A 13,033-nucleotide genomic window follows, 5' to 3' on the forward strand; every position below is an offset into this window, starting at 1 on the left:
TCTACTACAGCGCCTCAACATTCAATCAGCATCTTTAACAGGGATATGTTCTTCTTATTCTATCTATATTATATTCTGGGTTTCAAAACGTTTTTCATAGCAACTCAGCTATTTTCACCTCACAAAAGGTTTAAATTATCAAGGAATAACTAATGAATAAAGGAGAAATGAATTCAGAGTAATCATGTCCAATCTTCAACAGGTGTCACAGTGACATTGTATGTAGTAGAACCGTCAGAGCTCCAGTGACCCAGTTTCAATATTTTGTGTGTGTGCATGCATATTCCCCATGACTGCATCCCATACTGTTTATCAAAGACTTGCAGGTTGTTAGTTAAATTGGCTACTGCAAATTGGCAAGTAAAGGAAGTCAGTAAGGAAAAAACAGAGGAAGGGGGACAGTAACGCCATGTATGAGAGTAGATAATAGGGAATAACTGAGGAATGAATTGATGGAATTGCTACAAAAGCAAGGACAGATTAAATGGTCTGAATGATCTCTTCTTTATGGTAAAAGAAAATGAAGCCAATATACTGACACTTGAAGATCAAAGAATACGGAATTATAGAGTTCATGCTGTATCAATCTAAAACAGTCTTAGACAATAAAAACTGAAATTTTTACTCTCCCTAGAAATTGTGTTAAAGCAGCGATTTGTTTTAATAAGCACAGTGCTTTTTTTTCTGTTATACAACAAAACCAGGGAATGCAAGCAGCAATCAGGTCAAGCAGCACCAGTGGAGAGGGAAACATGATTGTTTTGGCTCAAGCACTCTTCATCAAAAATGGAAAATGAGAAGATATGGGCGCTTTAAATTGCAGAGGGTGGAGGATGATCGAGAGAATGGCTGTGACAGGGTGCTAACCAAAGTTGTCAAGGTAACATTACAAATAAAGCAGCATCTGGAACCATATGAAACAGAAACAAAAACAATGAAAGCATTTCTATCTTCTCTCAACAGAAGACCCCACATTACAAATTTTGCATTTCTAACATACAGTCTACAGTACAATTTTCCATAACACTCCCCCAGTGCAAGGAGCTTAGATGGGGCACGATTTTTTGGTGCAGCCACAAGAGTTTCTTGAAAATATATTTAAATATTCCAGAAGAGGCACTGCACTGCACTAGACCTTGCACATTGGAATGAACCCGGCCAAATAAGAGTAGGGGAGCATTTTGGGAACTGATTTCAACTAAACTTTCTTAAATCTAATTCCAAAAGCTTTCATTAAGTTTATAAATAGGATTGTTAAATTGGGGTAAGGCTAACAGTAAAAGTATTAAACAGGAACTGGCAAAAACAGATTGGAAGCAGCTGTGGGGGGGGGGGGGGGGGGGGGGTAAATCCACATTTGATATGCAAGAATTCAGGAACCTCAAGCTTAGTCAGAAAGAAAAGCAAAGCAAATCTAAGGTTTAGAATGCTAACATTGGACAAAGGAAGCAGGAAGAACTTAAACAAGGAATTAAAGAAGCTAAAAGGGACACGAAATATCCTTGGCAGCTAAGAATTAGGAGAATCTCAAAGTATTTTATGAATCCCAAAGTGTTTTATGAATAGATTAGGAGCGAGAGTAACTAGACAAAGGATAGCATAGTTATCTTTCTCTTAGGTCAAAAAAATATGATTATAATAGCAATGGCTCAAAGTGAATGCTTGTGGATTCTGAAAATGTTCAGTTATGAAAACAGATTACATAATTAAAATTATTTTTGCTGGAGTATGTAATATAGTAGACACGATTTAGATATATTAAATAGCAAATGAAAGTGCAAGCAAGACAGTAAAGGGTAGTGGAATAGTCAGAACAAGCACTAATTAATTAATTTGCCCTAAAGAATACCCTCAAAAATATGGTACAAAAGTAATCCTTCCTATCAGATATAAAAGCTATATCCACATATCAAGAAAAGTATTTGCTGTATAGATTTTAGGAAACAAAAGCTGTTGTAGTTGATCAGGATTATATTCAATAATTACAGCCAATAAAAAATGCAGCTTACCTTTTGCTTATTCAGGACTACATATATGAAAGCACGTCCACATCGTGCACGCACATGAGCTGGGTTTGCCTTTAAAATGGTAGCAAAGTCAAATATTGCTGTTTTCTTCTGATTAAGATGTGCATAACACCGAGCTCTAGTGAGTAATGAGGCTTCATCAACACCCCCTAGAATAATAAATTTAGAATAATTCAGAGCTTCACAAGATCAGATTTTAAAGAACAGTACTTCTTATAAAAAATTTTAGAATACAGACATTACAAGCAAGGCCAAAATTTGTTGTTGTAGTGGCTCAGTTTAGAAGACATCATCAAAAAGATTTTGGTGCCAAGCAACCTGTAGATAGTGTATGTTGCTTTTACAGTGCAATTGTGGGAACATGGATATTTAAAGAAATAGAAAACGTGACATTTAAAAATGCAATAAGTTGCCAGAAGAATATTCTTTCTGCACCACCTTGTAATTTTTAAACATCTACCAAAATGATCATTAAATCTTGGAAGGGAATCACCAAAGCCCATTCATTTCTTTTGGACTTTGTGCCTGTCTCATTTATGGGTATTTATGAAATGACTTGATTATAATGTGTAAGATATAATGATTTGATTACAATATATATTATAAATAATGAATACATTGTATCTTCTATAGATTTCAGAAAGTGTAGGCTAAAAGACCTTTCAAGCATTCCTTTTGCAATGACAATAATTAAGAGGTTTTATCCAAGATGGTGCTGTGTATAGTGGCCATGTTGTGAGCTCCGTACCAACTTTACAGTGTACTGCTAATTTCTGCAACGTTCTTTGCATTTCCTGTTCAAGAAGCTGAGAGTCACATCAGATATGATAGACTGACTCTTCTGAACATTGGGAAGATGGCATTCACCCGCAGCTTGCCATCTTTTCTACACCAGGAAGCCCTGCTTATGCAATCCAGGAAAGGCTAATTTATTACACTGCCACTACCTCAGAAGCGGCGCCAGAGGCGAGGGAGAAGGGCCAGCATCCTGGTGAGGTTGAGACAGCGTGCTAATCAGCTGCCGCTCCCCAGCATACTCCTGACTAACATTCAGTCCCTGGACAATGAGTTGTACAAACTGAGAGCCAGAATATCCTAACTGCAGGAAACAAAGGAATGCAACGGTTTGTGCTTCGTGGAGATCTGGCTGACAGAGGAGATACTGGATCATGCCATCGAGCCCTCTAGGTTCTCCCTGTTCCGGGTGACAGGTCTAAAAACCTCTCTGGGAAGAATAAAGGAGATGGGGTATGCTTCTTGGTCAATAATGCTTGGTGGGACCCCTGGAATGTGCATGACCTCAAATCCTTTTGTTCACCCGATCTGGAGAACCTTGTCCTGCTGTGTAGATCGTTCTGGCTGCCCAAGAAGTTTATGGCTGTTAACATCACAGCTATGTATTTTCTGCCACAGGCTCATACTGACCTGGCTCTCAAGGAACTGTATGAGACCATCAGCACCCTGGGAACTGTACACCCAGAGGCTGTCTTCATTGCTGCCAGAGACTTTAAAAGAACATCACTAGAGTCTCGCTTTGTCAACACATCCAGGTGAGCACATAGGGAGATAGTATACTCAACCACTGCTACTCTCCCTTCTGCAACACTTACATAGCACTCCTCCATCCGTCGTTTGGAAAGTTGGATCACTGCTTCATCATGCTTCTGCTGATGTCCAGGCAGAAGCTGAAACACGAGGCAGCCAAAGGTAAAACCGTCCACTGTTGGTCTGACCAATCAGTCTCCATGCTATAGGGCTGCTTTGATGACGTCAACTGGAATCTCTTTCATGATGAGGATGTCTCCGAGTTCATGGATGGGGTCATGAACTTAATCCGGAAGTGCATTGTGGATTTGTCCCCCCAAAATAGGTCAGGGTCAGGATCAATAGTTCCATGTGAGCAGCACTTACCGTGCAAGGTAGAGCTTACATTGCTGGTAACCAACAGGAACTCAAGAAATGCAGCTACGATCTACGCAGAGTCATCAAGACAGCGAAATGACAAGGACAAGGTCCAGACACAACTTTCCGCCAACAACACATGCAGCTTATGGCAAGGTCTGCACACCATTGCAGACTTCAAAACTAAGCGCAGTGGTGCTGCCAACATCGCTGCCTCTCTCCCCGATGAGCTAAATCATTTTTATGTTCGGTTCTCTATTGCCAACACTGAGACCCCAACGAGGTGCACCTTGGTCATCTCTGAGGCTGAAGTACACAGGCATTTCCAACGAGTGAACAGTCGCAAGGCTATGGGCCCAGACAGCACCCTAGGGCGGGTGCTCAAGATGTGTGTGGCACAACTGGCAGGTGTGTTTACAGACATTGTTAATCTCTCCCTCACCCAGTATATAGTGCCCTCCTGCCTCAAAACATCCACTATTGACCCTATACCTAAAAAGACCAAGGTAACATGTCCGAACGACTGGCATCTTGTCACACTCACCTCAATAATAAGCAAATGCTTTGAGAGGCTGGTCAAGGACTACATCTGCAGCATGCTACCACCCACACTGGACCCCTTACAATTCACCTACCGACACAACTGATCGACAGTTGACACAATAGCCATAGCATCACTACACTTCCAGACAAGAAGGATGCTTATGTGAGAATGCTGTTCTTGGACTATAGTTCAGCATTCAACACCATAATTCTCTCCAGGCTTGACAAGAAGCTCAGAGGCCTCAGCCTTCACCCTGCATTGTGCAGCTGGATTCTGGACTTCCTGTCAGATTTCTGGCAGGTGGTAAGAGTGGGCTCCCTCATCTCTGTCCCTCTGACCCTCAACACAGGTGCCCCTCAGAGCTGTGTCCTAAGTCCCCTTCTTTACTCCCTGTATACCCATGATGGTGTCGCCACCCACAGCTCCAATCTGCTAATTAAATTTGATGACAATACTACATTGATTGGCCTAATCTCAAATAATAACGAGGCAGCTGACAGAGAACAGGTCATCACCCTGATACAGTGATGTCAAGGAAACAAACTCTCCCTTAATGTCACAAGAACAACTGAGCTGGTTGTGGACTACAGGAGGAATGGAGACAGCTTTCTCTGGCGGACAGAGCGTAGGTGTTCAGCAAAACTGTCTCCCAGTCTGCATCGGGCCCAAAGCAGGATCTCCCAGTGGCCACACATTTTAATTCCACGTCCCATTCCCATTCTGATATGTCAATCCATGGCCTCTTCTACTGTCAAGATGAACCCACACCAGGCTGGAGGAACAACACCTTATATTCTGTCTGGGTAGCCTCCAACCTGATGGCATGAACATTGATTTCTCTAATTTCCTTTAATGCCTCTCCTCCCCTTCTTACCCCATCCCTTATTTATCTATCTACCTATTTATTTATTTATTTATTTATTTATTATTTTGTCCCTTTTTCTCTCTCTCTCTCTCCCTCTTACAATCACTCCTTGCTCACTCTCCATCTTCCTCTGGTGCTTCCCTCCCCCTTTCTTTCTCCCTAGGCCTCCCATCCCATGATCCTCTCCCTTCTCCAACTCTGTATCCCTTTTGCCAATCAACTTTCCAGCTCTTAGCTTCATCCCTCCCCCTCCTGTCTTCTCCTATCATTTTGGATCTCCCCCTCCCCCCTTTCAAATCTCTTACTATCTCTTCTTTCAGTTAGTCCTGATGAAGGGTCTCAGCCTGAAATGTCAACTATACTTCTTCCTATAGATGCTGCCTGGCCTGTTGCGTTCTACCATCATTTTGTGTGTGTTATGTTCAAGCCTACAGCTATACAAAAATTTAGATGCTTATAATTCCATAATTAAATGTGGCTAATTTATCAGTGTTTAGACACATATAGGACAGCTGAGATGCATTTCAGAAAACCAAGCACATTTCTCTCATTAGCCAGCTGTTAAAAATTACTCAGATTTAAACAAAGCCATAATCACTGGCATTGGCAGATAGGAGAACAATTCTATTTCCATAATATTGGCTTCCGTTTTGTTTTGATTAAATGCTTTCAATTCAAATGCTATGTACAGCTAGCAATTAGACTGTGACCCAGTCACAAAAAAAAGTGATTTATTGCTCTGATTAAAACAATAAGGATAGTGACCCAATTATTCCCACACTTCCCAGGCTAGTCCCTCACCTTCCATAAATGTGAACTCATCCAAATTTTGCTCCTATGCCCTGACATATTCACCCATGATCCCTGTGTGTTCAGTGACCAGAAACACTCCCCATCTATCAATGCCTTAATCTTTATGTAATTATCCTCATGCTCAAAACTCTCTGCAGCCTGACTCAACCTTCCCCAGTCCGAACCTCTCAAACTTATCCCCAGGCCCTTTAACACTCTTATGTCCAGCCTCTAGTGCATTCCTACCTCCTTTAGTCCACTCTCACCAACTGTTCTCAGACTTCTGGTTTCCCACTCTCTTCTTCATGCTGATTAGAATAGATTAAAACTCAATTTACTGGATCTATTTCCAGCTAACATTCAGTATTAGTGCACCATAAGGCTGTGTGCTCAGCCCCTGCTCTACTCACTTTATACTCATGACTGAAGCTAAGTGCAGCTCAGAACCCATATTTAAGTTTGCTGATGACACCATCATTGGCTGAATCACAGGTGGTGACAAGTCAGTATATACAGTGCCTATAAAAAGTATTCACCCCCCCTTAAAAGTTTCAAATGTCAAATTTAATGTCAAGAGAAATGTATACAATACACATCCTGAAATGTTTTTGCTTTGCAAACATCCACAAAAACAGATGTGCCCCATAGAATGAACAAGTTAAACATGAGAACCCCAAAATTCCCCCCAGCTCCCCCTCCCACGTGCAAGTGGCAGCAAGCAACGATACCCACTCCCCCCACCAGCAAAAAAAAAACATCGATACCATCACCGAGCCCAAGCGTGTGCTAAGCAATAGCAAAGACACAGACCAAAGTTACCCCAAGGGTTTCTATTTCATCCAACATTCGACAAATCACAGGTTCTCTCTCTCCCTGGCAAGGGAGAGTGAGGTGTCCCACATTATCACAGCGAGCGTGAGACATAACAACCCACTGATTTAGGATGTTAAAAATCCATTTTGTTGTTTTTTTTCAAGCTCTGTGTCTGAAGAGCGCGATGACCTCGGGTTTTAGGGCCCACAGCTGAAGATTTTCTGGCCTCCTCAATGACACACGAGTCTCCTGCCATGACACCGACTCTCGGTCCGCCTGTCTCCAGAGTCCCAAGATCTTAAGCTTCTGAACGTGATTGAGACTCTCAGGCCAAACCCTTGGCATGTCGAATAATGGCCAGTCGTGGAACCCCGAGAACGGGTCCAATTTCCACAAAGAACCGAAGCCTGTATGTTTTATTGTTTTACAACGCTGAATCACAATGGTTTTAATTTGGCTTTTTAGACATTGATCAACAGAAAAGACTCATGTCAAAGTGAAAATGAATTTCTACAAATTGGTCTAAATTTATTACAGTTACTGAACACAGAATAACTGCATAAGTATTCACCCCCCTTCAAGTCAGTATTTAGTAGGTTCACCTTTGGCAGCAATTACAGCTGTGTGGATAGGTCTCTATCAGCTTTGCACATCTCAACACTGCAATTTTTCCCCATTCTTCTTTACAAAACTGCTCAAGCTCTGTCCGACTGCATGGAGATCATGAATGAACGGCCCTTTTCAAGTCCAGCCACAAATTCTCAATTAGATTGGCCACGCCAGGACACTAACTTTGTTGCTTTTAAGCCATTCCTGTGTAACTTTGGCTTTATGCTTGGGGTCACTGTCTTGCTGGAAAACAAATCTTCTCCCAAATCGCAGTTCTCTTGCAGACTGTGTCAAGTTTTCTTTCAGGATTTCCCTGCATTCATTTTACCCTCTACCTTCACAAGCCTTCCAGGGCCTGATGCAGTGAAGAATCCCCGCAGCATGAAGCAGCCACTACCATGCTTCACCATGGGATGGTGTGTTTTTGATGATGTGCGGTGTTTGGAGAGTTTAGTCTGATGGCCAAATATCTCAATTTTGGTTTCATCAGACCATAGGACTTTCTTCCAACTGACTTCAGAGTTTCCCACGTGTCTTCTGGTAAATTCTAGCTAAGAATTTATGTGAGTTTTTTTTCCCCCCAACAGTGGCTTTCTCTTTGCCACTCCCCCATAAAGCTGAGACTGTTGAAGCACCCGGGCAACAGTTGTTGTATGCACCATCTCTCCCATCTCAGCCACTGAAGCTTGTAATTCCTCCAGACTCATCATAGGTCTCTTGGTGGCCTCCCTCACTAGTCCCCTTATTGCACTGTCACTCCGTTTTTGAGGACTGCCTGCTCTAGGCAAATTTACAGCTCTGCCATATTCTTTCCATTGCATATGACTGACTTAACTGTACTCCAAGGGGTATTCAGTGACTTGGAATTTTTCTTGCATCCATCTCCTGACTTGTGCTTTTCAATAACCTTTTCGCAAAGATGCATGGAGTGTTCTTTTGTCTTCCTGGTTTAGTTTTTGCCAGGATACTGACTCACCAGCAGTTGGACCTTATAGATACAGGTGTATTTTTACTACAATTGAAACACTTTGACTACACACAGGTCTCCAAGAACAGATCTCCATTTAACTAATTACGTGACTTCTAAAACCAACTGGCAGAACCTGTGTTGATTTGGTGTATCATACTAAAGGGGGTGAATATTTATGCAATCAATTATTTTGTGTTTTATATTTGTAATTAATTTAGATCACTTTGAAGCAATCAGTTTTCACTTTGACACAAAAGAGTCTTTTTCTGTTGATCAGTGTAAAAAAAAAGCCAAATTAAATCCACTGAGATTCAATGTTGTAAAACAAACTTCCAAGGGGGTGAATACTTTTTATAGGCACTGTAGGAGGGAGATTGAAAATCCGGCAAAGTGGTGTCACAACAATCTTTCACTCAATGTCAGCAAGACCAAAGAGCTGACTTTTGACTTCAAGAGGATGAATCTGGAGGTCCACGAGCCTCGTCCTCATCATATTAGAGGTGGAGAGGGTCAGTAGCTTTAACTTCATTGGTGTTATCCTGATTGATAAGTCACAGAACCTGGACCTCTATATCTTCCTCTACAATTGTATCCTCAACTTCCTAACTGAAAGACAACAATCTGTGTGGATTAGTGATATTTCTTCTATCTAATGATCAACACTGGTGCACCTCAGGGGTGTGTGCTTAGCCCACTGCTCTCCTCGCTATACCCATGACTGTATGGCTAAGCATAGTTCAAATACTATCTTATAGATTTTCAGATGATACAACCATTGTTGGCAGAATCACAGATGGAGATGAGAGGGTGTACAGGAGCGAGATATAACAACTAGTAGAGTGGTGTCACAGCAACAACCTTGTGCTCAATGTCAATAAGACAAAAGAGCTGATTGTGGACTTTGGGAACGGCAAGATGAAGGAACACATACCAATCCTCATAGTAGGATCAGAAGTTGAGAGAATGAGCAGTTTCAAGTTCCTGGGTGTCAAGACCGAACCTGGTCCCAACATATCAATGCAGCTATAAAGGCGGCAAGACAGCGACTATACTTCATTAAGAGTTTGAACAGATTTGGTATGTCAACAAAAACACTCAAAAACTTCTAGATGCACTCTGACAGGCTGCATCATTGTCTGGTATGGGGGTGGTTGCACAGGACTGAAAGCAGCTGCAGAGGGTCGAAATTTAGTTGGCTCCATCTTGGGTACTAGCCTACAAAGTACCCAAGACATCTTCAAGGAGCGGTGTCCCAGAAAGGTAGCATCCATTATTAGGGACCCTCAGCACCCAGGGCATGCCTTATTCTCACTGTTACCATCAGGTAGGGGGTATAGACGCCTGAAGGCACACACTCGATGATTCAGGAACAGCTTCTTCCCCTCTGCCATCTGATCCCTAAATTGACATTGAACCCATTAACACTACCTCACTTTAACATATATCATTTCTGTTTTTGCACAGTTTTTAATCTATTCAATATAAATGTACTGTAACTGATTTACTTTTACATTTTTTCTTCTATATTATGTATTGTATTGAACTGCTGCTGCTAAGTTAACAAATTTCACAACATATACTGGTGATAATAAACCTGATTCTGATCATCATTTCAGAGGGTCTTGAAAAAAAAAATGTCAGTATCTCTACTTCCTTATAAGTTTGTGAAGATTTGGTACATGATCTAAAACCTTGGCAAACTTCTAGCGATGTGTGGTGGAGAATATATTGACTGATTGCATCACGGCCTGGTATGGAAAAGTCTACAAAAATTAGTGGATATAGCTCAGTCCATCACAGGTAAAGCCATCCCCACCACTGAGCACATCGACACAGCGTACTATCATGGGAAATCAGCATCCATCATCAAGGACCCTCACATTCCAAGTCATGCTCTCTTCTCGCTGATGCCATCCAAAAGGTACAGGAGCCTCAGGATCACCACTACCAGGTTCAAGAACAGGTATTACCCCTCAATCATCAGGCTCTTGAACCAGAGAGGACAAATTCACTTACCTCATCACTGAACAGTTCCCACAATGTATGGACTCACTTTCACGGACTCTCCATCTCCTGTTTTTTGGTATTTATTGGTTATTTATTTATTATTATTTGTTTTTCCCCCTTTTTTTGTATTTGCAGTTTTTTTAAGCACTTTCATTGTGGCCTGCCCTGTTGGGTGTGGTCTTTGATTCTATTGAGTTTCTTGTATTTACTATGATTACCCACAAGAAAATGAATCTCAGGGTTGTATATGGTGACATACATACATCTTGATAATAACTTTACTTTGAACTTTAGTTTGATGCCACTACTGCCCATTAATGTACATCTTAGCTGTTTAAAATCCAGTCTGCTATTGCTGATAATGTCGAACTGCTTATCCTCAGCCCAATGGAACAGTCTGTAATCCACTAATTGTAGTTCAACCAGCTGCATTCAACCACCCACTTTAGAGCTCTTATGTAATTTGTATTCATTTTGCTCAGAACATATTTTGTACTTCTAACCATGCAAGACAACTAGAAGGCTCTGTTAAATGTGCATATTACTTAATACCTACAAATTTCAGCTTGAACATGTTAATATGTGTTTAATACAAAAAGTCAGAGAGAAAGAAAGAGAGCAGCTGCAGGGGCCCTTGAAGATCCCACCCCCTCTCAATAACCCCTCTTATAATTTTCTAAGGGTTTGAATGTACTCAATGTCTAAACATTAACAGTTCTCTGGGGAAAAAAATTATGAAAATTTAAACCACTGAAATTTCTCCTCTTCATGGTCCTGGATGGCTTGTCAATCATTCTGTAACACTGTGCTCCACTTCTATACTTTCCATTTCAGAGAAATCAATTCTCAATATCTGTCCTATCAATCCTTCTGTTTCAATGAGACCATTTTTTATTCTCTAAATGCCACAAGAATAAGCCAATCTTACTTAGGTTCTCTTTACTGCACAGCTCTTTGATCCATGGAATAAATCTAGTCAAACTATATGTACAATCATTAAGGCAATGAGTATAGATTATGAGAGAGCCAAATTGAACATAATGCTCCAGTGCAGATATACTGTCAACTACAGCAAGACTTCCTTTGTTTTGTAATCCAGAACTCTTCCATGAAGGCCAACATACAATTTTCTTCCATAACTCCTCGCTGTACTATGTTAACCTCCTGTATTCCATTAACCTGGAAACACAGATCCCCCTGTAAATCAACATTTACCCATTCCTTATCACTTGCAAAATATTTCAAATCCTTACCAACATTTTTGCATATTACATTCCCACATCTTTGTTGGACAGGGAATTCCAGAGACGGTACATAACAATACAATTTCCTATCAGTCTATGTTTTGGGATGGAAATCAGGTGGCAGAGCTTCCATACACTTGCTGCTCTTGGTGCTACAGGATCAAGGGTTTAAAGATGCTGACTAAATAGTTCCTATAAAAGAAATTATCTCAGCCAAGACATTGTCTGGAACACTTCCGCAGACTTATTTGGTTTATTTCAATTTCCAAACAGCATAATGGCAGAATACTATTCTCTTCATTTGCAGTGAATAAAATATACTGAGTCAAAAGAAACTGAGTTAACATAGAGACATAGAAATCTACAGCACATTACAGGCCCTTCGGCCTACAATGTTGTGCTGACCATGTAACCTACTCTAGAAACTGCCTAGAATCTCCCTACCACATAGGTCTCCTTGGATCCCAGGCCTCATTACTTTCTGAATAAGCCTTTCATTGGGAATCTTAACAAATGCCTCACTGAAATCCACATACACTAATCCACTGTTCTACCTTCAAAGTGTTTTGTTACATCCTCAGAGAATTCAATCATGTTTGTAAGGCATGACATGCTGGTAATTTGTGTATTTTGCTTGAATTTCCAGCATCTGCAGATTTTCTCTTGTTTGTGATCAATGAATTTAAAGTTGTTGGCCCTCTCCACCTGATTCTCCTGACGAACACCTGACTCATGGGCCTCTGGTTTCCTCCTGCTAAAGTCATAATTATCTCCCTGGCCTTACAGACATTGAGTGAGAGGTTGTTGCTGTGGTACGAGTCAGCCAGATTTTTACTCTCCCTCCTATATGCTGATTCATCACCACTTCGATTCGGTCAATGCCAGTGTTCAAAGGAACTTAAAATTCCAAACTTGGAGGAAAAAAAGAGAACTGCAGCATATTTCCTAACCCTGAGGAAGTACACTTTCAGAAGTTAAATCAGGTTTATTAGCACTGACATACTATATGTTGCGAAATTTGTTTGCTGGCAGCAGTACAGTAGAATACAAAAATATACTATAAATTACAGTAATATATACAAAATCAATAAATGATGCAAAAAAGAGCAAAATAGTGATGTACTGTTCATGGGTTGACAGCCCATTCAGAAATCTAATGGTGAAGGAGAAGCTGTGCTGAAAACATTGGGCCAGTGGCTGTCCTCAGGCTCCCGTACCTCCTCACTGATGATAGCAATGAGAAGTGGGTATATCCTATTA

The 13,033-nt window shown here is 41.0% G+C and overlaps 1 protein-coding gene across 1 annotated transcript in view; it reads right to left on the reverse strand.

Moving 5' to 3' along the window:
- Positions 1-13,033, reverse strand: part of ttc34 (tetratricopeptide repeat domain 34) — a 66,284-nt gene that overhangs the window by 19,573 nt on the left and 33,678 nt on the right. Inside the window, exon 5 of the mRNA XM_073032497.1 lies at positions 2,010-2,176. Coding sequence (XP_072888598.1) covers positions 2,010-2,176 — 167 coding nt within the window. The remainder of the gene's footprint in view (positions 1-2,009; positions 2,177-13,033) is intronic.

Source organism: Hemitrygon akajei, chromosome 29 (genome assembly GCF_048418815.1).
Source record: "Hemitrygon akajei chromosome 29, sHemAka1.3, whole genome shotgun sequence".
In the NCBI taxonomy this organism is placed as follows: Eukaryota; Metazoa; Chordata; class Chondrichthyes; order Myliobatiformes; family Dasyatidae; genus Hemitrygon; species Hemitrygon akajei.